Genomic DNA, 16,847 nt, shown 5'->3' with positions numbered 1-16,847 from the left:
CTGCAGCAGGACCAGGGGAAAATGCAGTGTTACAGCTGCATGTTGAGGACACACGGGGACGGCCCTGACCATCCGTCTCCGCAGCCGACCATCGCCAGGCTGCAGCTTCTCCTCTGGCGGCTGCAGCGCTGCCTTCACGGAACCCCCGCTCGGTCGTAAATATTTCAATCAATACAATCCGACACATCTAAGCTTCTTACTGAGGACAGTAAAACACTTGATTTAGAATATATATATAATCTACCTATATTGATCCATTAATGCTAAATTAAACAATTATTAAGTGTATTGGTCTATTATCTTTATTCTTACAGTAATTTTTTGCAACACCTCAAATGCTTTCTATTTTGGAGGCACTTAAACTGGACGTCGAAACACTAATATTCAAAATGTCCGATTGTCTTTGAATGCGTCCCAGTAGCTGGTACTTTTGAGTGAGGCTGCACAGAAGCTGAGTCAGACAGTCTATGAAGAACAGGAAAAAAAAAAAAGGAAAAAAAAAAAACAACTCCTACACCTTACTGTTATGTAAAGACAAGATATAAGAAGTAAAGACAGGTGAGCAAAAGTGGAAAAACAACACGTAAAATTTGAATTTAAATAGTGTCGCAGGAAAAAATGTAGAGAAGTGACACTCAGGTAATGATGGTGTAGGACACAAAATACAGGAGCTTGGTGGAAGGAATTCAGAAACTTTAATAAACTTAACAAAACCATTAACAGGAACATATATTAAAAAAACAAAAACGAATTACATGAAAACCAAACATTCAGGTTTTGTCCGAATTCCTTCACTACACAGTGCACTATATACTGCAGTTTGCTTCTTTTAGTGGTGTCCAAATTCAAGGACTGCATCCTTCCAGGGGTGTCAAACATACAACCAGCCCACAGGCTGTATCCGGCCTGCAAGATGGTTTAATCCGGCCCAGTGATGAAGAAAAAAAAAACATAATAAGAATGTTAAAAAAAACAAAAAACAAGTTTGTACCCCCAAACTTTGGTTAATTGAAGAAATGGCTGCAATGTGCAATTCCGCCACTAGAGGGAGCAAAAGAAAAGAAAAACCTGTCTGGGTAAGATGCAGTTGGTTCCCTGCCAGCCTCACCTCTGTTAAGTTGCTATAAAATTATCAGGTTTGATGCCACAATTACCAAAATTTCATTTTTCAAAATATAATATTAGTTCTATAATAATAATAATATCATTAACAATAATAATAAGTGATTACGCTACTAGGTTGTTTCAGGCATATTTTCCAACTGAGAAAAAAACTTAAAAAAAAACATAAAAAAAAAAAAACAAACAAAAAACAAAGCTGCAGATAAAAAGACCATTGGTTACTTTGCTGTTATGTTAGTGGTCCGGGTTGAATGTGGCCCCTGAACCAAAATGAGTTTGACACCCCTGAAATACACTAATTCCAAAAATCGAATTTCCTACGAGACTCTTAATGCTCACTAGATTGGGGAATATGGACCACAATGCATTGTGTCTCAGCTTTTTTTTTTTTTTTTTTTTTTACATTTCTTGTATGAATCATCTATGTTTTTATCTTCAGAACACATTGGATCCATAAATAGGCTTTGTAAAGTGTTCATACTTATTAGGTTTTACTTCCAGAAATTGATGATGATGTCATAGTTACCACAAAAAAAAGTAGTAAGCATGGTGTTTGAATTTCTTTTAAAATCCAGAGATAGTCCTTCACCATCCATCTATCCATCCATCCATCCATCCTTGACGTTCCTATAGGATTAATAATTTGTTTGGCTTATGAAAAATGTTGCACTGTATTTTTATTTGTTTTTTTCTTGTTCTCTTTAATGAACCATAACAGATCCCAACTGAATCTGGTTCTTCTGGAGGTTTCTTTGTTTAACACAGAGGGAATCCTTTTCTTCAGATGCTCAAATGCATGTTCAGTATTACATGTAATATGTCACTCATTTTCTCATTTATTTATTTATAAAGCACCTTTCAGGACCAGCCAAGGAGGCCCAAAGTGCCCAAAGAGAGACTTTCTTAAAAAACCCAAGCCGGCAGAACATCAAAAGAAGAACCAGCTGATTTATGTGAACCAGACAGCACTTTATCTCATTTAGTGTCTTATCACAACAAACAGCCCTCTCTCCTCTAACGTTAACCACTAGTTCGGTCACTTCCCTAAACAAACCCACTGAGCATGCGTTTTATATGGGTATGTTTGATTTGTTCTCCAGGGATGCTAAATTAATTCACAGTCAAGAAGGCATATTTCTACGCAAGTTGGAAGTTTGTTCGTTTGTTGGTTAGTTTGCAACGTGATAAAAAAAAGTGTATAGTTCAAGATAAGACAATAATGCAGTGGTAGAAGTGAAACATGGCATTTCTAATGCCGGGTCTGCCATTCTCTTTGACACACCTGTGCATTGGTGCTAATCTGGTCAATAGTGATGTCACAGGAAGTTCTGGGAAGACTGGGGTACCATAACAACACACCAACAGAGTTTAAAAATGTGGAAAACATAAGAAAAATAAAAGAAAAAGTGTCCAATGCAATATCTGTAATGCAGAACTTATGTTCCATGGCCGCACTACGGTTTTGCATGAGCATCTGAAGAGACAGTACTTTGTGACTGAGAATGATCATGCGGAAGAGAGAGCTTCGTCTAAAATAAGAGGTTGCAAAGCCTCTGATTGGATAGGTTATGAATTCTATATGACGTCGGTTATCTGGAGTTCCATTAGTTGGGGTGACACATTCGCCACATCTGACCCATCATGAGACCCTTCCTCTTATGGGTGGACTCCAGCCTCAAGAAAATGGAAACAGAAACTACGTATGAGTATTCAGACAGCAGGAAAGTTTCCATCCCTAGTACTGACTTTACGGTGATTGGCCTCATCAGTGATAATGATGAGACGGCCTACAGGGAGGAGGTGCGGCACCTGACAGCATGGTGCGCTGAAAACAACCTGCTCCTCAACATCAACAAATTGAAAGAACTCAGTGGATTTCAGACAAAAAAGAACACACATCCCACCCACATTTACATCAACGAGATGGTGGTGGAGATCGTCTCCAGCTTCAAGTTCCTGGGGACTGCCATCTCAGAGGATTTGTCTTGGACTACCAACATCTCCAACCTGGTTAAGAAGGCCCATCAGCGACTCTTCTTCCTGAGGACACTGAGAAAACACCACCTGTCTCAGTCTATCATGGTGAACTTCAACCGGTGTGCCGTGGAGAGCGTCCTGACCAGCTGTCTCACAGTCTGGTACAGATACAGCACTGCTGGGGACCACAAGAACTTGCAATGGATGGTGGAAACTGCCCAGCGCATCACAAGACCCCCACTTCAATCTAATTATATGTACTCACTTGATCAAGATGGTTAAAAGTTTCTGAGCAAAAAGTTATATTGTAGCATGATGACTTCTACTTCCTCTTCTTTCACCCCTCTTTCCTGCCCCACGTGTCATATGTTTAGTCGGGATCCTGCCTCATTTAGTGAGGATAATGGTAGCCTGACGCCTGACAGAGACGATCAGAGATTCTCAATATAAACTTAGAATTGCTAAATCCATGTCAGACACAGTCATTTTCTCTGGTCCTCTGCCTGACCTTGTCAGTGATGAAATATTTGGTTGCTTCTCGTCTTTGAACTCTGGTTAGCTAGATGGTACCCAGAAAATAGCTTTAGCTTTGTGGACAATTGGTGTGCATTTTGGGGAAAGCCTGGTCTCATGTGGAGAGATAGTATCCATCCCACTTTCATTATTATCCACATCAGCTCTGGAGCTCTGTTTTTTATTCTCATTTACTTCACCTTTCCTCTATTCTTTATTATTTATTATATTTGGCTCTCTATGCTTGTGTTTGGTGCTGTGTGATTCACATGTTGTTCCTCTTCCCCAATCCCCTCCGGTGGAGCTGGTTGGATTTCAGATTCCAGGTGGATCGCCTGTGCTCCTGTTCTTGGCCGTGGACTGCGCCTCTGGCTCAACTTGGCTATGGACCTCACACCCACCTATCCTCCAGTCCTATCTGGTTTAACTCTATTCAGACATGTAGTTTTAGAGTTAGATAAGCTAATTCTTCTTTAATAGTCCTGGTAAACTGCATGTCTGTCCTTGGAGTGGATCTCTCCTTCATGTTGGCATCCCTGAGGTTTCTTCAATCAAGTTTTTTTTAGGAGTTTTTCCTTACCAGGAAGGAGGGTCTAAGGGCCGGGATACCCAGTTTTATTTAGTTTTTAGCTGTTGTTTATATATCATGACCGACCTTCTGGTACTGTAAAATTACTGTCGTGAAACCCAATGAGGCAATTCTTTTGTGATATTGGGCTATATAAATAAAATTGAATTGAATTAGGCTTATTGAGCAGATAAAAGTCTGATGTTTGTTAAAAAAGAGGATGAATTAATTGACAGCATGAGGGAGAAAGGTCCCAGCAGCTCCTGGTAAAGCATTTGAGTTTGCTGAAATTATTTCCTGAATGGGATTGCTGGCTTTTTCTCCAAATGGAAGCAAATCTATTTATTGTCAAACATCAGGCTTTCAGAATATCCAAAACGACTGTCTTAAACACCTTATTTTTTCACAACAGAGTTAATATTATAAAAGATTGGTACACAGGGATTTCTGCACCAGACAATCGTCGTTTTCAAGTTCAGATTTGATCGTCTTGAATTTTCTCAAAATGAGAGACTCTAAAAAGAAAACTAAAAAGCACAGAAATGGTCAGATTTGATTTGTGTTTCCATCAAAAACATGTCACATTAGTACATGTCATGTGGAGCCAAATGGTTTCTTTTAAAGCAGAGAACCCATTTCAGTAAAACATAAATAGGATTCAAACTTGATTTGAGCGCCCACAAAAAAAGCCAATGAGTAATCTGGTAACACGATACTGAAAACCTCCCCTCCCTCTGCTCACACATCCCCGCACAGTCACTGCATGACCTGTGTCCACGCTCTGAACTGTGAAGTACAGCAGTAGAAAAAGGACAGGCATGTCAGCACGCATGTACAATTGTTGTTTTTACAAGGGGTTATTTCACCAAAATAGCTTTATGCGCTTTCACATGAGATTCAGCGCTGAATAGCCGCTGGTGTCGGTTACTATATTTGTTCTTAGTTACTGTGGAAACCAGAGAGCTCTGCAGGCATCCAGCATTCTCTGCCGTTTCCCTCCTCTGCTTGATGACATAGAATCACTTTTTTGTTTTTTTTCTCTGCGCCAGCTTGAGACAGATGGAAAGATCTGCTCGGCTATCACGCGCAGAGATTAGGAAAAGTCTCGAAAGCCACATCCGAAGCCTCCGTCTCTGCTTTGGCGTGCTGTTAGGATTCATTTGCAACTTCTTACATCCGTTCTATCAGATTCTCACTTTCCACCGTCTCACTGCAGAGATTCTGTCCATGCAGGAGTCACCGCGTTGCACACATAGAAATATTCTGTCTATTGTAACTGAGCAGTCGACAAGAATTTGCTTTTTTATGATTGATTTTAATGACATCAAATATTAGTATAATCTATTTTTGGTTGTTCCAGTTGAATACATACAAATACTTGCAGACTTATGGGTTGATAAAATCTATTTCCACTATAAAAAATTTCCTAAAAATGAAATATCTAGAGAAATTTCTTTCTTTTCACATTTTAAGCAATTATAGACCAATTTATAACAGTAACAGTGATTTTGCTGTCCTTCATTTCAATAAATATCCTTTGTTAAATTTTGTCTCCCAGGTAAAATAAGTGTCATAGTGCAGTTTGACATAGTATATGTTATTGAAATCTATTTTTAAGATATAAATGTAAAAATCCAACAACTTCATAACTATTTTATATAAAAGCTGGGGCACCACAGACTGCTCCATGAATCTCAGTAGTCTGCAGACTGTTTCAGAGCTTCTAACAACAATAACTCATGCTAACCTTAACCTTATGCATGTATTTCTATCCATTTTGAATAGTTTTTGGTAAAGGTTTAGCAGACTTTTTGCCATTACCTGGGTTCAGTGTTGTCCTAGTTCTTTTCTGAGCATTAACCTGTTCTTCATCCTATAAAATGTTGCTTTTAGCACAAATTCTTTCATGTAACATTGGTGCTTACTATTTTTAAACCAAATTATTTACAGTTGGTAATTATGTGACTGAAGGTTGCATGTGGTCCACAGACATTATGGCTTTTTATGGTTATCTGTTGGATTTAGACACAGATCTTTGCAGCAATTCAATCAATCTTAAAATAGAATAGCTTTATTTTTATAGCACTTTTCACAGAAAGAATCACAAAGTGCTTTTCATAAAGGCGGCGTAAAATCAAACCAAACACAAAGAGGTAGTAAAATCCACTATTAACACTTTAACAACCGGAGCTCAAGTGTTTATGTTCTTTGATTTACTGTAATTATTTAATTGTCAACACGATCAACGTCATTCCAGCAGATTTTGAAGGAGAAAAGCGGCGTGAGAAGTATTTTTGAGTGTAAAATTTACAGTTTGGTACTTACAAGAACATCTTAAAAACACGTTTTTAATCTGTGTGGGTCTTTAAACAGTCATTTGTTGAAAATCTTGTGATAAGATCTTTTTTTTTTTAAATCTACCACTCTGTATATCTGATTGTGATCAGACTGAAATTCTATAGGAAAGCATCTGTGTCCTGAATACATTGTTTATTTGTTCATAAAAGCGATTTACTGTCATAACGTTTAAGAATGAAGCTCAAAACTGACTCCATTACAGTCTGATATGTGAATATTTTTTTTTACAGTTAAATTCTTAGACAAACTTAAGTTTGTATATGCTTTGATTGTCAATCTGTTTACTTTTGTAACACAATCCAGCCTGCTATCAGTTCAATCAATAAAATTAATCATTTCTCTGAGTCTTGTGATGGAATACATGCACATTTAAATGACACTAGAAGTATAATAATAGCCTTGTAGTCATGACAGAGGGATTGTTTTGGTGAACAGACAGTACTGAGTCATACTTTGCAGTGTGCTGCTGAATTTTCACTGCAGAGTTTCATAAAAAACATTTGAAAGAGTCTGTGTGTTTAATAATGACAACAGCCAAGAAGAAACAAAAAGCAGAAGAAATGGAAAACAAAGGTTCCAAAACATGTTAGTCCTTTTAAAAAATCCAAATAATCACTAAGCGTCTTTACTAAACACTTTAATTTGTTCAAAAAAAATGTGTATTTGTTGCCATAAACATTTATTTCCTTAGTTCAGAATAAGATGATTCTTAATTTTTCTTATTAACTTCATGCAGGTGAGTGAATCTGTCATTTTAGATGAAAGTCATATTTGACTTTCATATGTTTCCACGTTTTGATTTACATAAACCAAAAAATGTTTACATTCTCAGATACATAAGGTGATTAGCGCTCTCTTCTCACAGCGAGAAGGTCCTCGCTTTGAATCCTGACTGAGACCTTTTTGATGTGCAGTTTCCATCAAATCAACTTTATTTATAAAGCGCTTTAACACAGCCAAACGGCTACGAAGTGCTGTACAGTAAAACTCCATGTTTTCTTATGATAGAACCCATGGAAGGGGATGAAGGGAAAACAGAAGTAGTCCTAAGATTGAGCCCTGTGGGACCCCAGAAGACAGAGGAGCTGTGTCCCAGGTAAATTTAGAGAAGGCTCGCACTCGTGGTTCTACCAGGTAGGATTTAAACCAGGTGAGAGCGGCATGTTCTTTCTAAACTTCCTCCCACACTCCAAAAACAATTGATTACTCCCTTGGTGTGAGTGTGTGTCCTGCAACAGTAGGTGGGACAGGCTTCAACAACCCTGTGACCCCGAAAATAATAGAGTGAGTTAAGAAAATATATGGATAGTTAAAGCTTTCTTTTATAATTTTGTTTTTTATTTATCAAAATTTTATCTCAGAACTACAAAATGAGTTTAAAAAAGTGGGTCTTCAGCCTTTTTTTCTCCTTTAGATGTGTGTTTCTAAAAAGATGTTCTTATCATACATCCCGACGCTCACAGCAGGGGTCCTTGTGTTTCGCTTTGTTCTTTTCCCCATTAACAAATTGCACAAAAAGTATAAGGATGTATAAGTGACATACAAATATGTGCATAAAAACACCTAATATTGAGTGAAATGGCTCTTTGTCCTCCATGTTTTCCTGTTTTTGATTCCTGGATTAACTGTACCTGAAGAGGCCGGTGACAGCACAACCCATTTCACTCCTTTAAAAGTCTGGATTGTTTCCCCCGTGGGAATCATTTCCCCCTCTCGTTTTTAAATGGATTTAAACTGAAGCAGTCTGTTGATGGATGGCTGCGGTTTCTCGATCCCCTCTTATCAGCTGATGTGTGATTATGTTATGCTTTGCTTGTTGTATCAAAATAGAGCTTTGGGCGTGCAGATTGAGTCACTAAAACAGAAGCACGGGGTTGAAGAAACCAAAAAAAAGGAGTATAATTCACCTGCAGAGTAGATCTGATTTTCCTTTACTCCTAAATCTTTATTTACATATTTTCACAAATTGATTTAATCTGAGCATCATTTGCAGAATGCAGACGAGGATCATTACGGTTCTATTAGCCTCAGCCTGTAAACTGATTGGCAAAACTCTGCCTTTGGTATAAGTACAGTTACCATAGCAACCAGCTTCACCTACAGTGCATTTCCAGAACCATCTAGTGTAGCTGTCTTGTTTATTTAGCCACTGTACATACTGTGCATGAGTATTTATAAACGTAGAGATGATCTTTTGTCACGATTCTGATCCAAATTATAATTTTTAAGGCAGCTTTATATAATTGCATTATTGTTTGTTGGTTTTGTGTTTAATCATTTTAACTATATTTGAGCTATTTTAAAATCTATTTATAATCATATGAGGATTTTTCACTTGCTAGCTAAAATATGTTTGATTTCCAAACATCATAATTAGGATTTAAAGGTTGGAGGCTGATTTGGAAAACTTAACATTTCAGAATGTTGCAAAAAAAAAAAATGAATAAATGTAATTTAAAACAGTTAAAGCTTAAAAATGATTGATAAGAAGGTGTGTAATTCAGTAACAGATGCAGGTCTGCAGGCCTGGCTGTCATTTGATGTCCACCGGTTGCTGTCCATGGTGCTGGAGTTCTCTAATGTTAGGCACACACCTACATCACACGCCGCTTTCATTGGTGACTGCTCTGCGCATGCGAACAAGTAATCCCAGAGTGGTTTAAACAGATGTCCATATCAAGATTAGCAACAACAACAAAAAAAAAATGCATTTTCTTTCCTCAAATACATGAAGAAAACTAACTAATCCAGGTGTGACTTCTCTGCACGCGCCTCCTGCCTGCGTTTAACGCAACAGGCTGCCGCGCCAGACTGGTGGTGGTGGAGCGTCGGTGCCACCTGTGAGTGTCTGCCGTCTTCCATGCCGTCATCGAGGATGAAGAAGCAAAACGTCCGGACGCTGTCGCTCATCCTCTGCATGTTCTCCTACCTGCTGGTCGGCGCCGCGGTGTTTGACGCGCTGGAGTCCGAGACGGAGAGCGCCCGCAGGCGCATCCTGGAGCAGAAGCGCAGCGAGATGAGGAAGAAGTACCGCTTCTCCGAGGACGACTACCGTGAAATCGAGCGAGTGGTGCTGCAGGCTGAGCCCCATCGCGCCGGGAGACAGTGGAAATTCGCGGGCTCTTTTTACTTTGCCATAACAGTCATCACCACTATTGGTAAGTCTGTAGTTTATTTGTCATGTTTTTTTTAATCTAAAGATGGCTCTCGTGTGCTCTCTGTCAGGTTATGGACATGCAGCTCCAGGAACAGACGCAGGAAAAGTCTTCTGCATGTTCTACGCGGTCCTCGGCATCCCTCTCACCCTGGTCATGTTCCAGAGCCTGGGAGAGCGGATGAACACGTTTGTGCGCTTCCTCCTGCATAAGGTGAAGCAGTGCCTGGGCTGTCGACGCACAGAAGTGTCCATGGAGAACATGGTCCTGGTGGGGTTCCTGTCCTGCATTGGAACTCTCTGTGTGGGAGCTGCAGCCTTTTCCCACTTTGAAGGTTGGAGCTTCTTCCACGCTTACTACTACTGCTTCATCACGCTAACCACGATTGGCTTTGGGGACTTTGTGGCCCTGCAGAAGAAGGAGGACCTGCAGGAGAAGACGCCCTATGTGGCCTTCAGCTTCATGTACATCCTGGTGGGGCTGACTGTCATTGGAGCGTTTCTTAATTTGGTGGTTCTCCGGTTCCTCACCATGAACAGTGAGGATGAGAGGCGAGATGCGCAGGAGCGGGCGTCTCTGAAGAGAGACCGAGGCCTCCTGGAAGGTGGCCTCCATGACCAGAGAAGAAACCGGGGCACCAGGATGCACAACAACAGAACACTCTTCCTGCCGATGGAGGAAGGAACAAGCCGCACCAACCTCATCTCCTCCCCGGTGGAGAACCAGGAGAAGCGTGGAAGTCCATGCAGGCAGAGGCTTCACTTTCAGGTCAACGCAGGCGGACGGAGGCCAGATTCCAGCCTCAGCTCCCTCTGCTCCTCCTGCGACTGCTACGGCTTAGAGGTGTGTGACAGCCCTCTGATTCTCCACGCCGACCGCCACGGCTGCCATGTCAATTCCATCTGTTACAACTCAGTCTCCTATAAAATCGACAGCTGCTTTCCCAAATCCGGAGAGAACACGGGGCTCTCATCCCCGAGGAGCACGCTCTCACGCGGGTACAGCTTCAGGAGTCTGAGGAGGAAATCAGTGTGAGAGGAGCATCGGCGTGTTTCCACGGACTGAACGGCATCAAAGTGGCTTTTCCTTTATGTGCATGTCCGAGGCCACGAATCTCCTCGAAGAGATCAAGGCTGGTAAAAAAATCTTTTCTAAAGCAAACTTTTCTCTCTTTTTGTTGGTGTTTTGCTTGCATGTAAGCCTAAGTGCCCTGCATGCTAAAAGAGAATGTACTGCAGCAGAAACAAGAGCTTTTTGGAGATGATGTTCAAAAGTTTTCTGTCTCTGCACTTTTAACAAACAGGATTTTCAATAGTTGTTGTACAGCCTTCCAAAGGATTGTAGACAGTAAAGGTGAAAAAAAACTACGGTGGCCCTGAGGAGCAAATTACACCAACAAATCACTCAAGGCAAAAACATATTAAAGATCATAACGATAATTATAAAAGTAAAACAAATTTTAGAAATCAAAACAAAATTCCCCAAAAATGACCAAAATAAAAAAGAAACATTAAGGAAAACATAAGTTATTTCTAGAAATAAGAATGAAATGTTAAAAAAAATGAATCCGGCAGAAGGAGGTACTATGGGACATCACTGCGGCTGCATGGCTCTGTTCATTGGGTTTAGGACTGTTAAGCCTCATCCAGTGTGGGACTCTTCACACTACTGCCTAACTATGTAGCTACAAGTGGGTCTCCCTGTGCCGGTCCCCGGCCCGGATAAAACACAGGGTTATGTCAGGGAGGGAATCCGGCGTAAATGTCTCTGCAAAACCACATTTGCAAGTTTACTCTCTGTGGCGACCCCCAGGGGTCGGTCCTGGGCTGCATGGCGCTCTAAAAGGGATTTTGAAATTTGTGGCTGAAATTTGCTGCAATAAGTTCATTCATTTTAATTCTCAAAATTTAAATATTAGCCACTTAAGAAAATTGTTAGGAACAATCTCAGGACACGAACCGCCAACCTTTGCAACAGGAGGCTGAAGAGTTAACTGTACTACCACTGAGCACAGATTACTGCGTTTTTTCAAGAAGTCTCTCCAGTGTTAGAAGTTTAGATATTTCTGTTGTTAAGGTTTTAAAAATAGGAATACATTTCTATTAAAGTTAAATTCTTCTTTTCGATCAAAAACAAGAGTATTTTTCGACCAGAATGCAAGGGGGGATTAATTTTCAATCAATTGAATGTAAATAAAACAGACAGACTTCTGCTTTGAGCCCGTTTTTCCTCCTTTTTGGCCTTAAAGCTGTCTCTGAAGGCTTGTTTCGCTGCTTTTTCCCCCTTTAAATTTTAAAGAAGCACTAACAGCGACCACACTGTGTGCCACCACCTAGCTTAAAATACGGTGGCGACAGGCAAGGAGGAACAAAATGATTGATTTTCTCAAAATTTGAGTTATTTCATGTATGTTTTTAGTTATTGCTATTTGTTAATTTCACAAGAAATTAGTGGTGTGTAAAACTTAAAAAATAAATAATAATAGTATATGGCCTAATCATTGCAATTTGGCACCCTAGGCAGCTACCTTGGCCGCCCATGTCCAGGGCCGGCCTTGGCGACCCCTGACCAACCAACTGATTGGATGATGATATTTGAACTTTTTCAAATGTGTCTTCAATGTTCACAAGGTTATAAAAAGTTTGAAAGTAACTATTTGTACGGAATTTTTTGAAATAAGTACGACCAGAGCAGAACTTTTTTCTTTGACCCAGAGGAAAGGTTAAGGTTAGGATTACAGTCACGGTTAGAGTTAAACCACCAAACGGTTCCTGAGTTTCTGCAGCTCACCGCTCCTCAGGGGGATGGATCAACACATTTCACACATTTAGGAGCGTGACAGTTTACGGGATTTAAATTTAACTTTAAATACATGCTGCCAACTATAACATTTAGACTTGGACACAATTAAAATGTAGCAGTGTGCATCTTGGCTGCATATATTACATGTGGCCAACATGAATTTCTCAGTTTTTGTGCTGGTTGCATGTAAATATTTAACATCAGTCTAAAAGTTTTCTGATTAGTATGAAGCATATCAATTATTGCTTCAAGCTCAATAACCTTTGGTTGAAACAAAAATGTTATCAACCAATCAGCAATGTCCAAAAATTACTACCTTTTCTGGTTTATTTTTTTGTTTCAAACATTTAATTTTGATTCATTTCCAAAATACATTTCTTTTTTATGGAAGGTAAAGTGGGACATCACTGATTGGTTGATGACGTTTGTCTAACATTTCAACTAAAAGTTATTTTTATGTTGCAAACTTATCATACTACATTTATTAATTCACAGACATTGAAAACACGCTTGAAAAAGCTCAACTGTATAATTCAAACATAATCATCCAATCACCGATGTGCCATAGTACCTACCGTTTCTGTTTATTTACTCCGTTTCATTTGAAACATTTCAGTTTGACTTCTAGAAATTACTTGTGTTCCAAAACATTTCTGTTTGTTTCATTTTTTTAAATTTCTTAAACATAATGTTATTTTTGAAATATTTGCTTATCTTTTTAATTTGTGATCTTTCATATGTTTTAGCATTGTGTGATTTGGACTTCAGGGCCACCGTACTTAATCCTACACTTTCCACGCCATAACAAGAAGATGTCACTCTACTTTTCTAAGACAAAGCCTTAAGGAACTTTGACCAACTTTTTCAACTAAATGACATTTTAAATAATGTTGGGAGGGAATGAATGATGCACCAATGCAATATATTATAAAAAGAGATTTTTCACATAGATGTATGTAGCACAGAAAAGACATGTAGCAAAGTTGTGCGTTTATGTCCCGTTGTGCTGGAGAAACTTGTCCAGCAGGGAAGTTGATATTTTAACTAACTATGTGACTTTCTTCCAGTATTTTTTTTATGTTGTTGTTGTCTAACCAAAAACAGGACTGTTACATGCACATTATTTCATATTTACTTATGGTTAAATTGACTTGTTTGGATGAAGTTTTGAAACTTTCATCGTCATTTGTCTTCCTTTGTTTGTTCCTGAAGAAAAAAAAATATGATAAACTTGCAAAAAAATAAATAAAATAATTTGAAGTTGTAGATATTGTCTCTTTTTTACACTTTGACATGAGGTCAGGAAAAATTGTGCAAATGTCTTTATATATACAGTAAATATACATATATATATATATATATATATATATATATATATATATATATTAAAGTGTTTTGTATACTAAACTGTCCAGGGTGTTCCCAACCAATACAGCAGGTGAGTATGCTCTATTATCTCTGTGATAATCAGGTATAAGAAATAGACAGATTAATTTAATTTAAACACAGGGGTGGAGCTATGGGGGGGAGAGGGCACCAGCTACCCCCTCAAGTCAAAATCTTTAAGTCAATATTAGTATTATTATTGACAAAGATTAAGACATCATTAATGCAAGCTTTAGAAGCATTAGATAAGGCTCCTCAAAGAGTTTTTGCGGCCCTCAATAGATCACGACCAGCTGTACATTGCTTGGAAAAAATATTTTTTTGTTTTGTTGTTTCTGGCGACATCTGCAGGGAAAGAAGGTCATTACACCCAGCTGTCAATGGTACAGTGTATTCATTTCACCACTAGAGGGCAGACAACATTTTCTATGTTACTGCTTCTGCGGAGAAAGGAAGGATGCTTACAATATAGGTTGTGTCTGAATTTCGTCCCTAACCCCTAAAAGAGTGTCGGACTATATAGTGCTCGGGATTTTAAAGGTAATTCGGACAATGCTCACTACTTTTCTTTCGTTTTTTTCCTAAATACAGGATATGACGTCACCTATTTCGCGAAGTGAAAATCTAATAAATACGAACATTTCACGCATAGACTGTAAATATATACTATGATTTCACGACGTTTTTTATGACTCCACTGTGTTCTGATAGTGAAAATGTGGATGGTTTATACAAAAATTACATCGAGACACGTTTTTTTTTGTTCAAAATTGTTCGACCGCAATGCATTGTGGTATTTGTTGTGTGGGGAATGTTTTCTAGCATTTTTATTTGTTTTATGTACAGCACTTTGAGCTGTTTCATTACATGAAAGGTGCTATATAAATAAAATTAATTTGAATTTGAATTATATTCGCTAATCTAGTGAGCATCGATGCATGCTAGTTTTTCGCAAAGACTTCTGGGAAATTTTAATGCACTTGATTTTGGAATAGCAGATTCTGACAGGACTTGGTCATTAAAGTTTTTTAAAAACAATATTTTTCTATTTATCCATTTTTATTCACCAAAATTGGGCCTCGTCTAATGTGCAGTTCTTAAATCGGCCCTCCACTACAAAAACTTTGAGAACCCCTGCATTAGATTAATAAAACTGTTCTTTTTTTACCCGTCTTCCAAAGTTTCCTGCCCCTCCCACATTAAATATTCTAGCTCCCCCCACCGGTTTAAAACACTATGTAATTAATTAATTCTGTCTTATAGATGTTTCCAGCTCATGGTATATTGCTGAAAGTAGACTATTTTTGGTCTGTTTAAAAGTTAATCTTTAAGGGATGAAGAGGCACACGATGACTCAGCGATTTCCCTCAAACTGTAAACTGTAGAGAGGGTGGACTAAGACTGTCCGTCAAACTGTCAGGCTCGGCAGTGCTTCCTGGTTAATTGGGGCCTGTTTTTGCAGTTACCAGATTATTCAATACTGCGGATTCAGCTTTTCCTTGATTGTGGGTAAAGATTTAACAATTTTACACCTGAGGCATCGCAAGTGACGCTTAAACTCAAAATTTTAACATACAGCTACTTTTCAACCATTGACACAACGTAATTCCAGTAGAATCCCATCCACCTTGTAAGGGACACATTTATCGGAGAAACTACCATATTTTCTGGAGTATAAGTCACAAGGACAAAAAAATGTCTAATCAAGAAAAAGAAAACCTTATATAAGTCGCTCTGGAGTATAAGTCGCACTTTTGAGAGAAAAGTCTGACGTTTCAGAAAAATATGCCAGGCTAAGCAAAGCTGAAACTAAATAAATAACAATAATATTAATCTTTTGATCTGTATAAAAAAATATCAAGTTCAGATTCTGAAATATCAGATTCTCTTCCATGTTTGTTTTGGACGACTCTTCTTCTGCCACTGTCAGTAGCAAATACTTATATTCAGGTGCAGCGCCCTCTAGCGGTTGTTAAAGGAAACAAAAAGACAACTGGGGAAAAAAACAAATATTATTCTATTAATGTCTAAAAAACACACACAAATAAGTTGCTCCTGAGTATAAGTTGCACCCCTGGCTAAACTATGAAAAAACTGCGAATTATTCTCCGGAAAATACGGTAATTTACCTATGAAGCATGGAAAAGATGTAAATGGGACCGAGCCAGAATTCTGATTTAGATTTTTTTTTTTTACGGCCTATCAATTTTCTTAAGATAAGAAACTCCTTTTTTCATCCCACGGTTGGGAAATATCAGTGTTACGGCAGCATTACAGATAGAAAATTAGGAAAACTAGACAAATTACAAATTTACAAAGAAGACAAAGTTATAGTGCAGAGATAAAAAAAAGAAAAAGAAAGAGGAAGAAATTTCACCGTGGATATGAGTAATCTTACAGAAATTGCACTTTTTTGTATTTTTAAATACGTATTCTTAGCTATATCCAACAAAGTGAGCTAAAATTCTGCAGTAAATTCAACACAATAAACAAATAATCAAAGACAAATATTTTTATAATTCAATATATTTGAGTCTCATGTTTTGTGTGAGCATTAAGTGTATGTCAGCACACACAAAAATCCTTTTAGAAGTGGTTGTATGATAAGTGAGCAAAATGAATGAGCCCATAGATTTTTAAGTTATGGAAATACATAAAAAATAGTTACGATAGGTAATGTAAGTGAAAGTGTGTAAGATAATTGACTGAATTGACATATTGAGAAAAAACGAAATCTTTTAGTGCCAAATCTTTTCATGCCACACACCCTCTCTTACCATGAGACAAAAATCCCATCTTGTGCTGAAACTTCAACACTTTCCTCCATTTTCTGTCTTCGTGCTTTGTTTTGGTTCAAAACGAGGCAGAAAAATCAGGAGGTTACCACAGAAGTATCCCCAGGCATCCATTCTAAGCCATCTGTCGCTCTCCTGGAGAAATCCACTACTTTACATATAAATGTTCAG

At 38.4% G+C, this 16,847-nt stretch overlaps 1 protein-coding gene and 1 long non-coding RNA gene across 2 annotated transcripts in view; both read left to right on the top strand.

Moving 5' to 3' along the window:
• Positions 1 to 8,163: 8,163 nt before the first annotated feature.
• On the top strand, positions 8,164 to 13,761 carry kcnk15 (potassium channel, subfamily K, member 15). The gene is made up of 2 exons (XM_024294024.2): positions 8,164 to 9,696; positions 9,764 to 13,761. The coding sequence occupies exons 1-2, from the start codon at positions 9,399 to 9,401 to the stop codon at positions 10,726 to 10,728; spliced, it is 1,263 nt and encodes a 420-aa protein (XP_024149792.1). The 5' UTR covers positions 8,164 to 9,398; the 3' UTR covers positions 10,729 to 13,761.
• Positions 13,762 to 13,890: 129 nt separating this feature from the next.
• The window catches only part of LOC112159765, a 30,761-nt gene continuing 27,804 nt past the window's right edge, over positions 13,891 to 16,847 (top strand). Inside the window, exon 1 of the long non-coding RNA XR_002921533.2 lies at positions 13,891 to 14,421. This is a non-coding gene — a long non-coding RNA (uncharacterized LOC112159765). The remainder of the gene's footprint in view (positions 14,422 to 16,847) is intronic.

Source organism: Oryzias melastigma, linkage group LG7 (genome assembly GCF_002922805.2).
Source record: "Oryzias melastigma strain HK-1 linkage group LG7, ASM292280v2, whole genome shotgun sequence".
Classification (NCBI taxonomy): domain Eukaryota; kingdom Metazoa; phylum Chordata; class Actinopteri; order Beloniformes; family Adrianichthyidae; genus Oryzias; species Oryzias melastigma.
This window is presented reverse-complemented; position numbering and strand designations above follow the sequence as displayed.

Excerpts from the sequence above, each read along its gene's own strand:
- kcnk15 (XM_024294024.2), top strand. The coding sequence starts at position 9,399 with ATGCCGTCATCGAGGATGAAGAAGCAAAACGTCCGGACGCTGTCGCTC. Across the intron at positions 9,697-9,763 it reads AACAGTCATCACCACTATTG|GTTATGGACATGCAGCTCCA; the intron begins GTAAGTCTGTAG and ends GCTCTCTGTCAG.